Source organism: Vombatus ursinus, unplaced genomic scaffold (genome assembly GCF_900497805.2).
Source record: "Vombatus ursinus unplaced genomic scaffold, bare-nosed wombat genome assembly UNPS02014841.1, whole genome shotgun sequence".
Taxonomy (NCBI): domain Eukaryota; kingdom Metazoa; phylum Chordata; class Mammalia; order Diprotodontia; family Vombatidae; genus Vombatus; species Vombatus ursinus.
Window position 1 is genome coordinate 7303486 of NW_020954619.1, and position 20011 is coordinate 7323496.

General features: G+C 38.8%; 1 protein-coding gene across 1 annotated transcript in view; it reads right to left on the bottom strand.

The window, feature by feature from the left end:
- PCSK2 (proprotein convertase subtilisin/kexin type 2) overlaps window positions 1–20011 on the bottom strand; it is a 311848-nt gene that overhangs the window by 44235 nt on the left and 247602 nt on the right. The window contains exon 8 of the mRNA XM_027840365.1: window positions 10321–10496. Coding sequence (XP_027696166.1) covers window positions 10321–10496 — 176 coding nt within the window. The remainder of the gene's footprint in view (window positions 1–10320; window positions 10497–20011) is intronic.

Below are 20011 nucleotides of genomic sequence, written 5' to 3' on the forward strand. Positions count from 1 at the left end.
TCCTTCCTTCCTTCCTTCCTTCCTTCCTTCCTTCCTTCCTTCCTTCCATTATAAGTTCTATAAAAAAGGTACTAAGTATCTTCAGGGTCTCAAGAACTCAGAGAGGTAGAAAGTATTCTCAGAAGATTGCATCTGGCTGGTGAGATGAAGAAAAGCCTATTACAGGAGGTAACTTTTTGCTGGCCCATTAAAGAATCCCAATAGGCAGGTGTGAGGTGTAGAGGGTGTTGTCCAGGACCATGGTTCAAAAGCATCCTTTTGGATGGGTCAGGTTTGAGGAGTAGAAAGTCACTGATTTGGCTGGTCCTGGATACTTGTTGGGGAGGGGAGACGGAAAGGCAAGGAAGAGAGGATAATAGGAAATCAGTCAAGAAAGATCAGTTAGGGCAGAACATGAAAAGCCTTTAATTACAGGTGAAGAATGTGAATTTAATTCAGTAGGTAATAGTGAGGCAGGATGGGATAGTGAGCTGGCTTCAAAACCAGGATCTGGGTTCAAGTTCTGGAACATAATGGTTATATGACCTTGTTGTTGTTATCCAGTTGTTTTCAGTAGTGTCTGACTCTTTGTGACCTCATTTGGGGTTTTCTTGGCAAAAATACTGGAGTGGTTTGCCATTTCCTTCTCCAGCTCATTTTACAGATGAGAAAACTGAGGCAAACAGGGTTAAGTGATTTGCCAATGGTCACACAGCTCTTAAGTGTTAGATTTGAACCCAGGAAGACAAGTCTTCCTGATTCCAAACCCAGTGTTCTATCCACTGAGCCACCTACATGCCCTGTGTGACCTTGGGCAAGTTTAGCTTCTCAATGTTCTAGGAAACTCCCTAAGACTGTAAGTTGCAGACAATGCATTGGTAGAGGGAGTTTCTTCATCTGGGAGTTCTGTATAGTCACAGGTCTGGCCCTAATCCCCATAATTGTAAGTCACTTAAGATTTGGGAGGAGGGAAGTGAGATAATCACAGCTATGTAATGGGAAGATGAATTTATGTATATAGGATAGATTAGAGTGGGGGTGTGTGTGGAGAATGGAGGAGAAAATCTTTCAAATGACAATCCTCAAGGCAATACCTGACCTGCATGTTATTGCATTTGCAATAGAAGAATTCAAAGGTCCTGCTTTCATATTAAAATATGGATCAAATTAATTCTCCATAATATCTGAGAAAGGATACAATAAGTGAGCTTTCCCTTTGAGGTATTTGCCAAATTGCCCCAGCAATAAAAATGAATGTTATTTTGCTATGTTGGAAATGTTAATTTTGCATTCTTCATAATAAAATCAGCCCTTTAAGCTCCTTGCCACTTCAAATAATTTCTGATTTATTGATTGCATTAGACATCCATCTTTTTCTTCCAGAAGATTCTTTAAGTTTTTTTACCAAATTTTTTCCTCCTATAAATGCAATTTTCCTCTTTAGAACACATTTATATACTTTCTGTGACCCTTTCTCCATTCCAACTATTTTCATTCTTATCATTTATTCACAAGGAATCTTCCTATTCTATAAGGAACAAACTGAGATGAAAAGAAGAGCATCTTAAATTCTTTTTAAGGTTTGTAAGGGATATGTGATTCGATTTTAAATGGTATAAGCTTGTCACTATTCTGAAAGCATTAATACATTATCTTCTCAGTCTAGGTTTGTGACTATGGGCTATAGAATTGAAAATCAGATTCAGTGACATTGACAAGATAATGTGTTGCCCAGTCAAAATTAGTATGCACATAACTTAAAACATTTCAAGCTGGAGTTCTCACTTCCAACTTTAATTTATTCCCAAGGCACATATTCACATGCATTTTTCTTTTCTTCTAGCTATGGAAATGTAAGAAAAAAAGACTTTAAGTTGTTCAATCCATTCTCTTGCCTTTAATATGCACAGAGAGCTCTTTCTTTGCTTAATTTTCAATGTGCAGTGTTTTACATGTATTCATTTCCTCTCTGGTGACTTCTACACACATAAGAAATGGTAAATGCTAAGGTTTACTGAGAGAGTGACACACTTGAAAATGGACCCGTCCGTCTGCAAAGTGGAGCATGTTAGGTGCCCAAATGTGAAGAACAATTTTATTATAAAGTTCGTTAAAAAAAGTAACATCTCATCTATCTGGAACACATCTGAAAGTCTGGAAAAAGGAAAAAGCAAAAGCAAAACCCATACCAATTCCTCAAACCCTAGAACAGCCAAAAAAGATCCCATAAAATCCTTGCAATAAAAGTTAAGTACTTTACTCATAGGAAAGCCCTTGTGGTCTTTGCTCAGAGTCGATTTACCATTATCTTACACACAGTTCTTACATGTTTGGTTGGCTAGTTTCTAAACCCTTGGAGGATTAGAAACAGAAAATTAGAAGTGGAGAAAGGACCTATTTAGTAGCAGGCACACTGACAACATGGAGAATATTGGATGACAACCAAGCTGACAGAAAAGTGACGAAAAAGCAGTTATAAGATCTCAAAGGCACATTGGTCTATGGTCATTTACTGTAGGGGAAAACACACCTCCTCCCTTGCCCACTGTGGCTCACACCTCATCTCCTCTGAGATTATACAGCACCACAATGTGTTCCAATGCAGTTTAATGATTAGTATTCATAACGATGACCTTGAGTTATGAAGGAAAAGGTAAGCAACATTCATTATATTCTGTTTAAGAATGCAAGGCAGTGTCTAATGCATTTTGAAAACATTTTCAGCCTCAAATAATTGAATTGTGATTTGAAGTTAAAGGGTGGACAAAGTCTTTGAAATTCAGAAAACTGTTATCCTGAACAACTTGTTTTCTGAGGGTTTCTAGGAGCTGTTTTGCCATTTGAAAAAAATACCTGTCCATTTGCAGCTGGCACATGGAAACTGGCTGAGAACAAAGTATAGAGAACAGATTGATGCAATGAAACAGAGTTCATTAAAAATTATTGAATAGAAAATAAAGTTGAAAAAAACAATGCTTTAAAATAGACTAACTTTAATCAACTTCAATGAAAGGTTTTAAAATTAATTAAAAACTGCCAGCTCAATAAAGCGAGTTTTAAAAATTAACAGATATCTTTAAACTCAGGGTTTTTAAAATTTTCTTTAGAAGTCTTTTAATCACTTTGACTCCATACTTCAGCAGGCCTCATGCAAATCAAAGAGGATTTAAGGGAAAGAATGCTGGGTTTAAGAGTCAGGAGATTCTTACATAGCTTATATATCTCAAGTTATTTGTACATACATATGTACATTTGAGCTAGATCATCAAATTACATTTATTTTAAGAATCCAGCAGATATAAGCTAAGATGCTATGATTCAGACATGGTGGGCCTTTTTCAACCAATATTGAATGGCCAGATTTTGGCATTGGGACTTCCCTGTGGGCTTTCTTTAGTTGGGGGTCACTGTCTTGAGATGAGAAGGCTATGGAAAGATATATATCTCCTGAGTAAAGCATTTGTTTATCTGAACTTTCAGACTCCAAGTTATCCCTTGTGCCATTAAAGAAACCCCCTGCTGGGCCAACAGCATAATTTTGAACTTTTAGTTTTAAATTTTAGCTAACAGCATTTGCTGGTTCAATTTTCTTTAAGCTTGAAAAAGAAATATTTTATGCATGGGGACAAGTTGCATTATTTTCAAAGGAAGATAAAGGTTAGTTCTCTTTACTACGGGGTTGGCCAGTCTAGGTATGTTTCTATTCTCCATAACCATTTTGGGGACTTAGGGTTCAGGCCTAGAGCTCTTCCCAAGCATTGCTTTAGCTGAGGTCGATTATAGTCACTTAATGTCAGAAGAGAAGTTCCCAACAATGAGAGCTTACCAAAAGTATAATAGACTGCCCAGAGAGGTGGTGGGTCTCCCTCTTTAGAGATCTTCAAGCACAGGCTGGATAATATCTGTCATACATGTTATAGTGGGGATTGCCTTTGGGTTGGAGTTGGACTAAATGACTGCTGGGGTCCCTTACCACCCTCAAATTCTGGGATTTTCTGCTATTGGAGTACCCCTGGGATCTGTGCTGTTTAGTATTTTTATAAATGACATGGATAAAGGCACAGATAACACGCTTATCAAACTTGTGCATGACCCAAAGCTGGGAGGGATAGAGAGCTAACGCTCTGGGCAATAGTTGGATGAGAAAGACCTAAGGGAGAAGAGCATCATGCTGAATCTAGAAAGATGATATTCAATAGGGATAGGTGACTGTCAAGGTCTCTTCTGACCTTAAGAGTCTGTGACTCTGTGGTAGAGGGAATTTTGAGTGAGAAGATCTAGAGATAAGTCCCAACTCTACCACTGTAGCTGCTGTGTGACCTTGGACAAATCACCTAACCTCTCTGAGCCCTCAATTGTAATGGAGGGATAATGAGCCCCACCATGTTTCCCTGACAGAGCAACTGGGTAGAAAAGACATTTGTTAAGCCTTACATAAATGTAAGCTATTATTATCATTACAGGGGGACTATTATTATCTTTGCAGGCAGACTCTTAGGAGTAGTATTATTCCAATTCTAGGGCTGCAAAGTCCCAGCTGACCCTGTGAGGATGACAGGGAGGAGATGTGATCTAATTGGAGCCGAGAGGTGGCAAACAGCCATTGTCAAATGCTAATTTAGCCACTTTCCCTCTGAGCAGATCTCATTTTCTGGTAAGAGATTGCCATGCTGATTCTGTAGAATTATACAGGCAAGGTACAGGTAAGTGGAGAGGCCCTAAAGACTATGTTAAGGCTACTCTCTCAATTACCAAATGAAGGGGAGTTTGCTATAAGCTGCTAATCAGGCTATGATTATCTCCTTAAAGGGCGGCAGTATTTGGAAGTGAGATGTTGCTGAAGTGTTGCTATGCAATTAGCTCATTCCTTCATAGGCATGGATTTTGCCCTTTAATTGGCTTTTGCAGGTGCTGGCACCTGTGGACACATAATCTTCTTTGATAATGAAGATTCCAGTGGTGATACTGCTGATCAGTGACAAAGAAACAACTGTGTTGGGCTGAGGTATTCATTCTCTCCTCACCAAAGATATTGCCTGAAAAATGAAAGGCTCGGCTAAACCCAGGCTGATCAACCATTTATTTTAATATTTAACCCAAGAAAAGTCTGAATACAAGAGTGTCTCAACAGTTGATTTCTTGCTTTTAATTCAAAGTAATGGGATGGAGCCATAATCCATTCTCAAAGGGATATTTTTCTAGTGCCTTGTATTTGATACAAAAGATCATCAGGTCTAGAATTATTGATCCACCCACATGAGCTAAAGAATCATAGCTTTAGAGGCTAAGGAGTCCAAAGTCCTTATTTTGTAGATGAGAAAACTGAGGCAGAGAGAAGTTAAATGACTTGTTCATCATCATACAAACAGTAAGTGTCTATATTGAGATTTGAACTCAGGTCTTTCTGATTTCAAGTCCAGTGCCCCAACTATCATGCCATGGTGCTGTATCAATGATTACATATAACTGAACAGTTCTCTTGCATTATTCCTAGATACCTACAATTGAAATCTATTTAATGACTACAGAAAGAATAATAGTTCAGGTGTTCTCAGTTGGTATAGACCAATATGCTCAATTAAAGTAGCCACCAAAGTGGGAGTGCATATCAATGTTGAGAACAGTGTTTTGCATTCACTCATTCACATTTTGTTTATACAAATTTGTTTATACAAATTGAGGATATGTACTGGACCCTTTTCTCTTTTCTCTCTATACTCTTTCATGTGATCTCATCAGCCACCCTTGGGTTCAATATCTTCACTATGCAGATGATTTCCAGATCTATATATTCAGCTCTAGTCTTTCTCCTGAGCACCAGTTCCACATCAGCGGTTGCTTACTAGACATTTCTATCTGGCTGTCGCACACATGTCTTAAAATCAACAGGTCTAAAACAGAACTCATCACCTTCTTCCCCATTCCCACCCCTCTTTCATACTTCTCTATCACTAGCAAAAGCTTCACCATTCTCCCAATCACCTGAATGAAAAATCTGGGCGTCATCCTCAACTCTTCATTCTTACCATGCAAATCCAGCTGGTTGCTAAATCTTGTTACTTTCATCTCTACAAAATCTCTTGTGAATGTATGTATATATTGACATATATGTGTGTATATCTGTGCATATATGTGTCTCTGTGTGTGTATATATATATGTGTGTATATATATATGTATACACACACACACATACATACACACATATACACACACACCCTCTCCACTCATACAGGAATAACTCTAATTCAGGCTTATATTACCTTTTACCCGAACCACTAGTCTCCTAATTGGTCTTCCTACTTCAAGCCTTTTCCCTCTCCAATGCATTCTCTACATAGCTGCCAAAAGTAATTATCTGAAAACCCAGGTCTGGTCAATGTCATTTCCCTGTTCAACAAACTCTAGAAGTTCTGTACTACTTCTAGGATCAAATATAAACTTCCCTGTTTGATGTGTAGAAGTCCTCAGAATCTGGCCCCTTCCTACATTTCTACTCTTTTTTGATGTTATTCTCCTCTTCATACTCCTGATCCAGCCGTATTGACCTACTCACTGATCCTCACATGTGATATTCTAGCTCTCTCATCTTTGTGCCTTTGTATTGGGTGTCATTCATGCTTAGAATGCTCACCCTCCTCACCTCTTGGAATACCTGGTTTCCTTCAAAACTCAGCTCAATTGTCAACTTCTGCATGAAGTTCCCCTGGCTGCTACTGCCCTTTCTCTCATGACCACTATATTCATCTTGCATATGTTATGCACATTCCTTTATGTATACATATTCTCTCCCCCATTAGAAAGTAAGTCTTTTGACTGTTTTGACTTTGTATTCTTATTCTTAGTGTTTTATACATTGCTTTGCATATAGTTAAGTGTTTAATAAATGCTTTAAATTTATTCATTCGTTGATATATTATTACTGTTCAACTAAGAGTAATTCTCACCATATATTAATATAAGAAGAATTTATGATTTCTTTAGTATTAGTGATTCCTAGTATGGGAATTCTCTCTACCATTGCAGAAAATAACTTATTCAAGACAGTATATGAGTCCTAGGGGATTGCTAGAGGCACAGAGAGGTTGTCACCTGCCTAGAATTATTTAGCTAGTAAGTATAAAAGGCAGATCTCCCTCACTCTATATTCAACACTTTTTCTACTATGTCAAAATGCCTCTGTAACTATAATCATACTATTTTTAAAAAACGCATTGGATTCTAAGACAACATGCTTCTACAATCCTATAAACTAGAAAGAGTAAGCACAAAATTTAAATAATTAAAAACATTTAAAATATCATTGTGCCACACCTTAACCTTCCTCATCTTTTGCCTTTTCTAAGTCTGTCCCCAACCCCTGTCCAATTTGTTTTCCTTGGTCTATTTTATGTTATGGAGAAAGCAATGATACTCTTTCCAGAAGGGCTCCCCATCCACTCAATTCCTTTTAAAGAACCATAGAATCTTTAGACCCAGAATGGACCTTAGAGGTCATCTAGTCCAACTCTCTCATTTTACAGATGAGGATGCCGAGAGTCATGAAAATTAAGAAACTTATCCAAGGTCACGCAGGTAGTAAGTGTACTCAAACTAAGATTCAATCTATCTGATTCCAATTTCAGCATTGTTTCCCCTCTGTACCATCATTCAGACACTTCATTCTACACATAGATTGAAACCCATAGAGGTAAGGTGACTTATTTAACATCATACATATAGTGACTAACATGACAAATTTAGCTCAGAGTTGATCCTTTTTTTGGTGCAGTTTTCCATATAATTCCTTCCTCTAACTTTCTTCTTCTGGATTCTTCACTCTTAGTTCCATAAATAGACACACAAATATCCCAGAGTTTCTAACTTCCCTCTGAATTCTTTTGGCTCTTTGGATTTTGGTAGCTAATAAAGTGACACTTAAAAGAGCACATGAGATGTGCAGAGACAATTGTCATATGTACCCCTAGTCTTGGTCCCAGTGGGGGATGATGTCTTGGCACCAAAGACATTATGTCAGGCTGGGATGCTCTCTCTCTCTCTCTCTCTCTCTCTCTCGGCTGCACTCCAATAGATTTATTATTTTTCCTAGAGACAAGCTCAAGGTGAAACAGTACCCCTCCTCAGAAGTGTCTCATCTCATCAATGTGTCAAAGCCTAACCTGCCAACAGCAGCAAGAGGAGAAATGCCAGCACTTTGTGCCTCCTGCATTAGATTTTGGATGAGGGAAGAAAGAAAGGAGGAAGAAGATGGGAGAGGGAGAAACATGGGCTTTGAATTTTTTTTGCATCGATTTTGTATGTATTTTGCATATACTTAGAGTTGTAGTACACATTGTGTCCTGATAGAATATGAGCTCCCTGAAAGCAGAGCCTGATTCATTTGTATCTTTGGCTAGACAGTGACAAAGCACATAGTAGGCACTTAAATGTTTGTTAATTAATTGATTGATAGGAAGAAAATAAGACATGTCCAAAATGAGTACATGTGACAGGTGGGTTGCCAGGTATCCCTTAATTGAATACCTGATTTTGTCAGGATAGGTACTACCTCCCTTATGGAAGATTGAAACTCTTCTACAACCAAATAGCTGGTATTTGAGACCTGTTGTGGCAGAAAGATACATCACCCTTTGGTTAACATGGTGATGAGGCTTTCTGATATTAGCTAGACTGGTTCTCAGAAGACAGACATGCAACCTGTCACTAGGCTTTCCAGCTAAGGAGGAGCTACTAGAGCTTCGTTGCCATGAATTTAGGGAAATGTAGTTTGGGGCAACTTGACTGCTTCCACATTATGATAAGGCATCAATGTAGGACGCTGGTGGTAGAGATTGTTCCTACTTATAGAATTATCTTATAATTCATAGCCTTGTCCTATTTTTTTTCATGGGTTGCCATTGCCAAAGAACTTGTCATCAAGAGATTAGTCCATGGGTTTTTGGCAATCGCACCCTTTGGGGGGTACTGGAATGATTCAGGGAAGGCGGTAGTAGCCTTGGGTGCAACTGTCAGGCATTGAATAAAAATAAGGGGGTGGTAGAAGCGTGAGGAAAGAAGAGAAGATAAGAAAATTTTGAAAAACTGTTCATACATGTTTCATCTGTTGTGTAACAGAGTCACAGTCATAGCGATTACATTATTTTCCAAATAAACATATGAAATGCAGGTTATGACCGATCAGTGGTAAGTCCAGCAACAGGTCTTAGCAACCAAGTGTTGGCAGGCAAGTGTGTCTCATGTTTTTGGGAAGTCCAGCATGCATTGGTGGGAATATATGCATGTAATGACTTGTTTACTATATAGTACTATATGGTGACATGACACAATATTGCATCATCAGAATTTCAATGCAGGAAAAAACCCACGAATTTATAATAAATTATTAAATTTAGGATGTGCCATTTAAAAATTAAATTTTTTGAAATGACACAAATAAAAATCATTAAAGGGTTAAAAAAAGTAAATTTCCTGGGAGGGGGGGTTTGGTGCTGAGTATTTTTTATTTTTGAAAAGGGGATGGTTAGGCCAAATTAGTTTGGGAACCTCTGGCACTAGTATGTGACTGATAGTGTATTCCCAAGACCATATGCAAGCCATACCATAGTCATCAAGGTAGAACCTACCAGAACTTGCACTCCTTGCATATAGCCTTTGAAAACCTAGGCTTACCTCCATGCCAAAATGAAGTATCAGAATAGAGGGGCTCCCTGTGGTGGACATGTGGAAGGACACAGACAAGAGTCGTACAGGCAGGCATGGATGCGTTGTGATTTGCATTATTGGAGGAAATAGCCATATCAGTGAACTGACAGGTCCATCAGAGTATTGAAGTATTTGCATCTTTTTTTTTTTTTTTTTAGTGGTTATCACATGGAATGGCTTTGGGTAGATTTAAACTTTTCTGAGGAAGCTGTTGCACAGTGGATAGAGATTTGGCTTCAGAGTTAGGAAAAACTGAATTCAGGTCCTACTTCTTTCATATACTGGTTGTGTGACTCTGCTCAAATCATTTAACTCCTCAACCCCCCACAGACAAATAGGTACTAATTTACATTGGTGGATCAAATTTCCTTACTGGGAGTTCCCTCCACAGATGAAATGACAAATCCGATTAAAAAAATAAATTGAACCCATACTGATATGCTAGATGAGCACTGTTAATACATGTTCAGCACTTTGTAAAAATCTTCCCTCCCTGCCCATATTAGAATGATTTTTACCCTCCAAACTAAAAACTAAGAGCTTTATCTTTGACTTAAAAAAATCAACAATCAATGCTACATAGAATGTATGAAGATGATTGTGTCAGAGTGAATAGCCTGAGATGCTCAGAAGAATTTTACCTTGTTCACACCATCTGCCATTGCCTGGAGAGTTAGTTCTCTGGGTCCATCCACAGTCTTCCCATTATCCGTTGGGCCCCAGCTGGCACTGTATATGTCTATTACTTGAGGCATGTGACTGATGGAGGAGGCCTCAATGATATCCGTCATAAATGGTTGATCCAGCATGCGTATTCCTGTAGATTTTTATCAGCAGTGAAAACATTGTAGTGGTAAGACTTAAAAGCAAACAGATCATTGTGTGGAGATAGTCTGGTTTCAGAGTTGTGGTTGTAATGTTCATAATTCTAGGACTTTCTCAGAGATACTAGAGGACAAAGAACCTTGGTTAACTGAACTATTAACATTTCCATTAATTATATCATTATAGATTTAGAATTGGTGTGTGTGTGTGTGTGTGTGTGTGTGTGTGTGTGTGTGAATCTTAGAAGCTACGTAGCTCAATTCCCCTCCTCTCTCTGTCTCTGTCTCTATCTCTGTCTTTGTCGCTCTATCTCTCTGTCCCTCCCCTTCCTTCTTTTCCTCTTTCTCCCTCCCTCCCTCTCTCTCCCCGTCTCTCTCACAGATGAGGACCGGAGGCTCAGAAAATATGATGATGTGCCCAGGATCACACGCATCTAGTAGATATCAGAGGTGGGTAGTTACCCTACTTTTCCTCTCAGCCCATTGCCTTAGTGTTTTCTCCTGTCATGCTGGTGAGTTAGGATGTAGCAGAAAGCTGGGTTTGGAATTAGAGATCTTGGTTTGAATCTTTTTTCCTGCTCCATGTTCCCTGTGACCTGGAACAATTCATTTTCCCTCTTTGAGTCTCGGATGAGATGATTTCTGAGATTCCTTGCAACTTTAAATTCAGTTCAGTTCAACATATACTTATTAAGCCCCTACTATTTGCAAGATGCTAATCTTTAGGTCTATGATATAGTAAACCTCATTTAAATACCTAAGAGTTTTGGTGTGCTGTTATTGGAGAGCAGGGGAATGAGAGGGGTAAAGGAAGCCTAGTGTTCATGTCCCCGTAGGGACTCTGGATTCTGGGAGCTCCCAGGATGGTGAAAAGAGGGTAGTGAAAAGAGACCTGGGTATTTTGACTGGGAATTGTAAGGCTATAGGGAACCCCATAGCAACACACATATCCTACAGTCACTTCCTTTTCCTCATTTTATTAAGGGACATCATCTCACAAACTTCATTTTTTTCTATGTGTATATCAATTTATTTAATTGAGAGCTATGAAGTACTTTAAACAGGGGATAGGAAATTGCAGGAATTGACATGGAACTCTATTATTCTCTCTCTCAAAAGTTTTATCTGTTTTTTAAGTTGCTATTCCATCTAACTCTTCTGTGTGTCATGTATACCTCTGTAAGCCTGGTGAAGCCTATGGACCTTTTCTCAGAATAGCATTTTTAAATGCATAAGATTATAAAAGGAACCAGTGATATTGGAATATATTTATCAAAATACTAAAATAGTTAAAAAACCCAAGTTCATGGATCCCAGGTTAAGAACCCTTGTTTTAGAGAAATTAGAGGAACAGAGAGCAACCATAAACTGGTTATTCTAGTCATTCTTGCAGGCAGACAAAAGCAAGAAGCTTTGGAGTCAGGATAGGTACTGCCTCAAGAAAGAGGGAGAGAGAGATAGAGAGAGAGGTAGAGGGAGAGGGAGAAGGAGAGAGGAGGGGAGGGGGAGAGAGAAGAGAGAGAGAGAGAGACAGAGAGAGAATGACTAGTCACCTCTAATACATGAATAATGGTATTCAATTTTTTTTTTCTGGGAAAAGGCAGACATCCAATTTTCAGTTTAAATTTTTTTTTGTTCTTGGAGGATTTTCATTCAGAATTAGCTTACTCTTTGATTTGTACAGCCCATAATCTCAGTTTTATGATTTGTTTTACAGCAAGAGAAGTAATCAAAATCTTTCATTTTTGTCTCAGCTGTCTTTGGCCTTCCGGCTTTTATTTTGTTCTTAATGTATTATTAAAAGAGGGGCACCTTGACAAAGCAGATGGAGTGCTTCTGGAGTCAGGGCAATCTGGCTTCAAATCCTACTTCTGACACATACTAGCTGCGTGATCATGGGCAAGTCATCTAACTTCTCATCCTCCTCGCCACACCCCCCCCTCCAAAACTTTAAGTTAGAGATGAGTTGTTGCTCTGCATCTATGAAGGGAGTTTCCACAACTGGAACATTTCTCTAAACCAATGAAATCCCAAGTCTGGACCGCCCAAACCCACAAAAAGTTGTCCAGATGTGGCAGAGTAAATTTCTGGAGCATGTAGCCATATTCCTATTGCTATGGCAAGAAGATCCTGGAAAGCTCTATTGATTCAAAAATATCTCCCTTGGGTCAATGACCTTCATTTTGTCCCAGTGGACTCTATTGATAGAGAGAATAGAATGGCTTAAGACCACCATGTTTAAAGCTAGATGGGAACTTGGAGTATCTCAAATTGATGGGCACAAAGCAAGCACTTAATAGGTGCCAGCTAGTTAGCTGAATGACCTATTCCAAACCCCTCTCCTTTTGTTTCTGGGGAGGTTTGCTCAGGGAGGTTCATTGCCTTGGCTAAGGTCACACAAAGAGTAATAGAGCCGGGATTCAAGCCCAGATGCTCTAATTTTAGCACTTTCCATGACACTGGGGGCTCCCATATTGTTGCACACATGACAATGCTTCTTAGGACCATTTTCCTCTGAAGGGTTAGATTGTTAATATTTGCAAAAAATAGTCTTGCCCACCTAACCAATAGCTTGATTTCTTAGTGGCAGTGTTGGGTTTTGTAAGAGATACTGAAACAGAGAGGGGCCAAATGCCTGAGCTGTCTGCAGTTCAAAGCCTTCCTCTGACTCTTAGTAGCTGTGTGATAGTGGACAAGTCATTTAACTGCTCTGAGACTCAGTTTCCACTTTTGTTAAATGGGGTTAATAAACCTATAGCACCTAACTTCATAGAATAATTGTGAAGCTTGAATGAGAAAATATTGGTAAATAGAATAGGGATTTCATTGATGCAGGGAACTCCCAGGTGAGGAAATTCTCTCTTCCAGGCAGCTCAACACCCTTTCTAAAACTTACAGAGTCATCTTGAACAGAAGTGTCAAACATATGGCCTGCAAAATTCCTGAATAGGCTGAACCGTATTGAAATGTAATTGGGAAATATTTAACAAAATAGGTAAAAATAAAATGAATGTAGATAACGTTAATATGTGGTTTTCTAAGTCAATATGCAACCTGCAGGTATCCATATGTATGGTTTAGTGGAGCTCATTTCTACTTGACTTTGACCCCACTGGTCTAGAGACCCATGGCACTGACAGGTTCAGTGATTTGGTCAGGGTGACATGGCCAGTATCAGTCAAAGTGAGGTCTTGAACCCAGGTCTTCCCGGCTTCAAGATCTTTTTTTTATGGCTCCCTGTTCTTTTCCTTCTTGCCTCTCTCATAGGCCTTTTCTCACTGCTAAATTAAATTAGAAGTAATTTCTGCTACTATCTTACCCAATTTAAGCCTGAGGGAAGAAGACTGACATGTGCATAGACTGTCAACAATTGTTCTTCACCTTTTCCGTGTCTAAGGAGGAAGAAATATGTACCAGGGAACTTGGCAGAAAAGCTTCTTTAATCTTGTTAAATTCTGAGAGTTGAAGCTTGTGTTAATTGAATGAGACATGAGATTACTTTGGGGTGAGACAGCACATTCTGCGGCGAGGATGGGCTGATCCAAACAGTTTTTGTATTGTATGTATATGCATATATAGTTCACCGTAATCTCTACTGATCATGGGTATGGAGGGTAGCTGGTAAATTCTGTGGTCCTTCCAGTGAGAGAGGAAAGCCAAGGGAAGGAGAGCTGTGCCCTTGTCTTTAATACGTATTCTTTGGGATTTATATTCCACTGTCTACTGTCATTGAGGCAGGCCTGATGACCAGGTCAGTTCTTAGGTGGGAGCTTTGCATGAACCTCCATTTAATTAATTTAGTTATCAGAGACTGTAGCTTTAATTTCCATTTGCTTTTGTCTGCCTGCAGAGATGTTAATGTGCCCCTGCCTGGCCCATTTCTCATTCTCTGTGGAAATCCTGACTTTCTTGAGCTCTCTAGAATAGATGCTCTGGGCCAAATTCTTCCAGTCAACGCAAAAGGGGTGGCTCTATTTGTCAAGTAAGTATCATTGTGGGGGACTCCAGTTGTGTTATTGCCCTTAAAAGACCCAAATCCTGTACCCATTTTCTCTATTTTCTAACTGAAAAGCAGCATGGTATAGCAGATGGTATGTTAGACATGGAATCAAGAAGTCCTAGATGCACATTTTGCCCCTGACACTTACTAGTTGTGTGTCCATGAGTTAATGACTTAATCTCATCTCATTGAGTTTCTGTTTCCTAATCTGTAAAATGGGGACAATAATACCATGGCACTTATTTCATAGTGTTGTTATGAAGCACCAATGAAATAAAGCATGTAGAACACTTTGTGAACTTTAAAACACTTTACAGTCAGTTTTTATGATGTAGATATATGCTTTGTTCTAAAGTTTTCCTTTTCTGCAATCGGTTTCCCCCACATTCTACCTTCCCACACTGACCCTTTTTTTGCAGAAACCCAAGCCAGGCTACATTAGAGAATATTTCATTTAAAACAGGTAAAAAGTTTCTGACATGTTGCTTTCTTGGCTGTGCTCCCCAACTTTGTGGGAATTAGCCTGAGTGAAAGAAAAGTAGTTACATCAGTATTTTTCCACTTTATGCCTGGGGTGGAATGTGGTGTCTCATAGTCTTTCTCTTAAGGGAGGGGAAAGTTTTGGGTTCATTCATTGATGGGATGGGGTCCTGACTACTACCTTGAATTCCAAGACCGATGAGGCTCACCACATTCCCCAGAATCCTCACATACATGTCCCAGAAGCTGGGGCTTTGTAAACACTTCATAACTGTTATATCTGTTTATATCAGGGACTCCAGTGATTTTCCTTATAATCCAAAAGATGACTAATTTCTCCTTGTTTCTACATATCCTTACAGTAAGCCTTATTGTCATTTCCTGAACTCCATGATCTGAGCTTGGACACTGAACAGCTTGTCTGATCAAGCTAATGTAACCACCCATCTGCACTGTGTGGGTCTCACATAATTGGCAGTGAAATTTACCTTATTGCTAAATAATTGCTTCATTTTGCACACATAGGTACAGTTTCTGTCATGCAAAGTGAAGGCTGGGCAATTCACATCCAAAAGCTTGCATTTGCAGCATCCATCAAATACCTTGTGAGACTGCAGGTATATTAATAATTTTCACCATTTTATTTTTAAAAACTAAAGAGGTTTAGAAGTCTCCTGAACTTCTAGAGAGGTGAGAACACTGGGGGAGAGGGTGGGAGAGAGATTTTTAAAAGGGTATACAGAATAAGATTAGGAGAGTGGGGGAGAAAATAAGGGAGGGCATTTTAGAGGTGTGGGTAAAATAAGGAATAAGAAGGTAAGGAAGAAAGAAAAGGTAACAGGACTAGGGTAGAAAGAGTCTGAGAAGGAAAATAGTGAGTAAAAATAAGATGGAGGGAAATTCACAAATAGTAATTAGAACTTTGTCAAATCTATAAGAATGTGAGTCATTCCCCAATTGATGAATGGGCAAAGAATAAGAACAAGCAGTTTTCCGATGAAGAAATCTAAATAATTTATAGTCATATAAAATGCTTTAAATCATTATTGATTAGAGGAATGCAGATCAAAACAATCTTAAGATATCATTTTACACCTAACAGATTGGCTGAAATGATTGAAGGGGAAAGTGACAAATGTTGAAGGGGATGTGGAAAAATTGGGACACTAATTCATTGTTTGTGGAATTGTGAAATGATTCAATCATTTTGGAGAGCAATCTGGAATTATGCCCAAGAAGTTATTAAACTACCTATACCCCTTGACCCAGCAATACCACTACTTGGTCTATTTCCAAAGATGATTATGGAAAAAGGAAAAGAACCTATATGTTCTAAAATGTTTATAGCAGCTCTTTGTGGTGGCAAAGAACTGGAAATTGCGGGAATGCCCATCAATTGGGGAATGGCTGGACAGGTTGTGGTATATGATTGTGATGCAATTCTGCTTTGCTGTAAGAAATGATGAGCTCAATGATTTTAGAAAAACATGGAAAGACTTGTGTGAAATAATGAAGAGTGAAATGAGTAGAACCAAGAGAATGTTGTATGTAGTAACAGCAATATTGTTTTAAGACTGATTTTGAGTGAATAAGTTATTTTGTCTATTATAAATATCCAAATTAACTATAAAGCACATATGAAGACAGATATTATCTGCATCCATAGAAAGAACTGATAGATACAAGTATGTATAGAATAATTTTACACATATATACCTATTTGTGTCTAATGGTAGCCATCTCTAGGCTGGGATGGGGGGGTGGGAAGAAAAAAATAAAAAAAATTTACATGATAATTTTATTGTATTTTTGAAAGGAATAGCACGTCGTGCATAGTAGATTTGAAATTTCATGTGTAATCATCTTTTTTATTGTACTGTCATGAAATGCTTGTTTTATTCTATAGATTAAAAATAAAATAAAAAAATTCAGATGAATCTGCCTAATGGCTCATTATAGAGTGATAGATGATTTGCACTAGAGGAGTCTTAGAAATCATTGACTCTACCTGCCCCATTTTACAGATGGAGAAACAGATCCAAAGAAGGGAAAAGTACTTGTCTATAGTCCCACAGCTAATTAGGACAGAGGCAGGGCTAGAGATATTCCAGCTGTTCTGACCAAATTAAATGTGATCAAGTTCTAATTATGACATTTATATTTTCTAGGTGTTTTTTTCTAATTGGATTTGACAAGCGCAAATTATTTCCTCCACTAAAATCCTACTCTCATGCCTTATCGGCAGGTGGTTCTTGGTAATTCTAGGTTTTCAAAGGCAAGGAGGGGTCATTCGGACTGGATGGGCAAAGTTCAAATAGGCTTGTCACCAGAAGGTTCACAACTCACAAAACCATCTCCTAAGGAATACAGAATTTGTGACCTGCACTGGTAGGGTACCAGTCACAGATGGATGAGATGACGGATGCTCAGAGTATTGAAGCTAATCTTGTCATAATAATAATAACTGATGTTTACAGACACACAAAGCACCTTATCTTACACGATCTCATTTGGTCGTTGGGATATCCTTGTGCTTCAGATTTTATTCTCATTTCACAGATCAGGAAACTAAAGCTCAGGATTATAAGACATCTACCTGCCTAGGGTCACATGGCTCTTTGGCACCTGAGATGAGATTCCAACCCAGGTGTTCTTTACTCTAAGCTCAGCACTTTATTGACATGGATGTCTCTCAAAAACAAGTCAGCTAGAATCACCTATTAACTATAAGGTACTGGGCTTACTAGACTCAGAGAAGCAGAGAATCCTAACTGGAGACAAAACCACAGCTAATTTCTATCTATTTTCATTTTGATGTTCTTTTTAGGAGAGAATTCAGCAACCATCGACAATTTTGTTCTAGTATTTTCCATAATCTTTTTCATCCAGTAAGACATTTCTGACATGAATCCTTCCTTAGAGATCCCTTTCTATTTGTTCTCTCTATGGTGGAAATAGAAATGGAAACACTTGGTAACGATTTGTCATAAATTTCTTTTTTATATATACTTTAGAGTCAGTAATAATTAACTTCTCAGTTTTTCTTACTCAAGGCTAACCACTTGATTCCTTCAGCCCCGTTTTATAATCATAAGTTCATATATTTAGAGCTTAAAGGGACATTAGAGATCATGGAATCTACTCCTCCATTTTACAGATAAGAAAACTGAGGCTTTGAGGGTTAAGTGACATGCTGAAGGTTCCACAGAGGATAAGTGGCCGGACTGGGATTGAATCAAGGTTATCTGACTCCAGGCCCAATGTTCTTTCCTCTGAACTTTTTTGCCTTTTACCCTTTTTTAGGGATGGGTCAGGCTCCCTATTTTATAATCAATTCATAATTTCCCTTTCATATTCTGCGTCTTCTCTAAGTTTTTCCAACTTTGAACTTGATGAGGCTGTGGATTAAAAGAGTGGGAACTGTTGGCCCTATCTTAGCATCCTCTCTAGTTGTGAATAGGACATGGGCTAAGGAGGTCTCTAGCTTCCTCTAAAGCTTTGATGGACTTCTTGTGGTCTCTCCTGGCCACTGGGTGGGGCTATAGACTGCTAATCTATCTGCAGAATGGCTTCTGGTTAGAAAAAAGGGATTTTTGAAGAAGTTGTTTGGTAGTTCATGCAAGCATAGACTCCTCTCTAAAGAGCTACTACAAGGCAGAGCTAGCTTTTTAAAATTGCTGACCAGAACGAGGAACTGTAATTTAAAGCTTCTGGGGTTCATCCATCTTCAACTAGGAGTGCCTGAACCTGTTTAAGTGGAGGTTATGATCTCATTTGATCCAATTTTTTTTAAAAGAGGAAAGATTCTACAAAGGCTGCTTGGCTATGAGAAGAAGGATTTAAGGTTAGAGGCCCAGGATGAGAGTTTTCCCATGCAACAGATGGAGTAGAAACAACATGAATGATAGCTTGATATCAAACTGACAGGCCAGCAAGATGGTATGATGTGCTCAGAAGGGCTCTAGCTCAATCCTCTTATTTGACTGAGGAAGTACCTAAAGCCAAGGAGGTTAAGTGCTTTATCCCCGTCACACAGGGAGACAAGCCAGGCTTTTGACCCAGCCTATGGCACTTAGAGGTAGACAGACCTCAGAAGCCATCTAGTACAACTTCCCTATTTTACAGATGAGGTAACTGAGACACAAAGAGGTTTAAAAAGTTCTCTAAAGTTTTATAGGCAGAAGGATTGGGATTTAAATCCAGGTCCTCTCACCTTAAATCTAGGGCTCTTCTCACTATACCTCATTTCCTCTTACATATGGGTTCTAGCTCTATCTCAGCTACTAACTCATGAGGTGGGCAAAATCACTCAACCACTGCGTGCCTCAGTTTCTTTACTTGTCAAAGGGGATAATATTACTTGCCTTAGTAGATGGGAGCAAAATGAGACTTGCAAGTATTTGAAAGTGTTAAAAGCAATACTGTACAAGTGAAGGATTTTGGATAAGGTCCTTAATTTTTTTGAGCATAGAAACTAGGAGACGTGCTCTCCAAATTGGGAAGAAAATTGGGTGCTTCTAGGCTATGGGTTTACTTTATTGGTCCAGGTACAAACCATGAATCATGGTGCTGAACATGAGACAAAAGTGGCTAGTGTGAGTGGTTGAGAGGAAGGGATTTTCAATAGTGAGAGAAGAAAAATAATTCAGACAGAAATCAAAGAGTTGCCTAGAGGTCTTTTTCCTTTTCTGACAGGTGGGTCTCAAAACCCTGAGGAAGTCATCTGTCCACTCACACACCTGGCTCCCTTGACTGCTCAGAAGCTTCAAAAACTGTGTGGAGGATGGCCATCATAGTGGAAAGTGAGTTTGTATGACACTCCCATCTTTTTGTCCTATTCACTTCTCCCATGGTTGCATAGACCGAGCTTATTCTCAACCACTATCCTAGGTACAAACCTGGAGTATAAAATACAAACCTGGAGTATAAAATATTAATCTGGGGATATTCTTTCCCATCCCCGATCTCATTATTGTTGTCAACATTTTCTTACCAGCACTATGAATACACAAAACACCAAGAGTACTA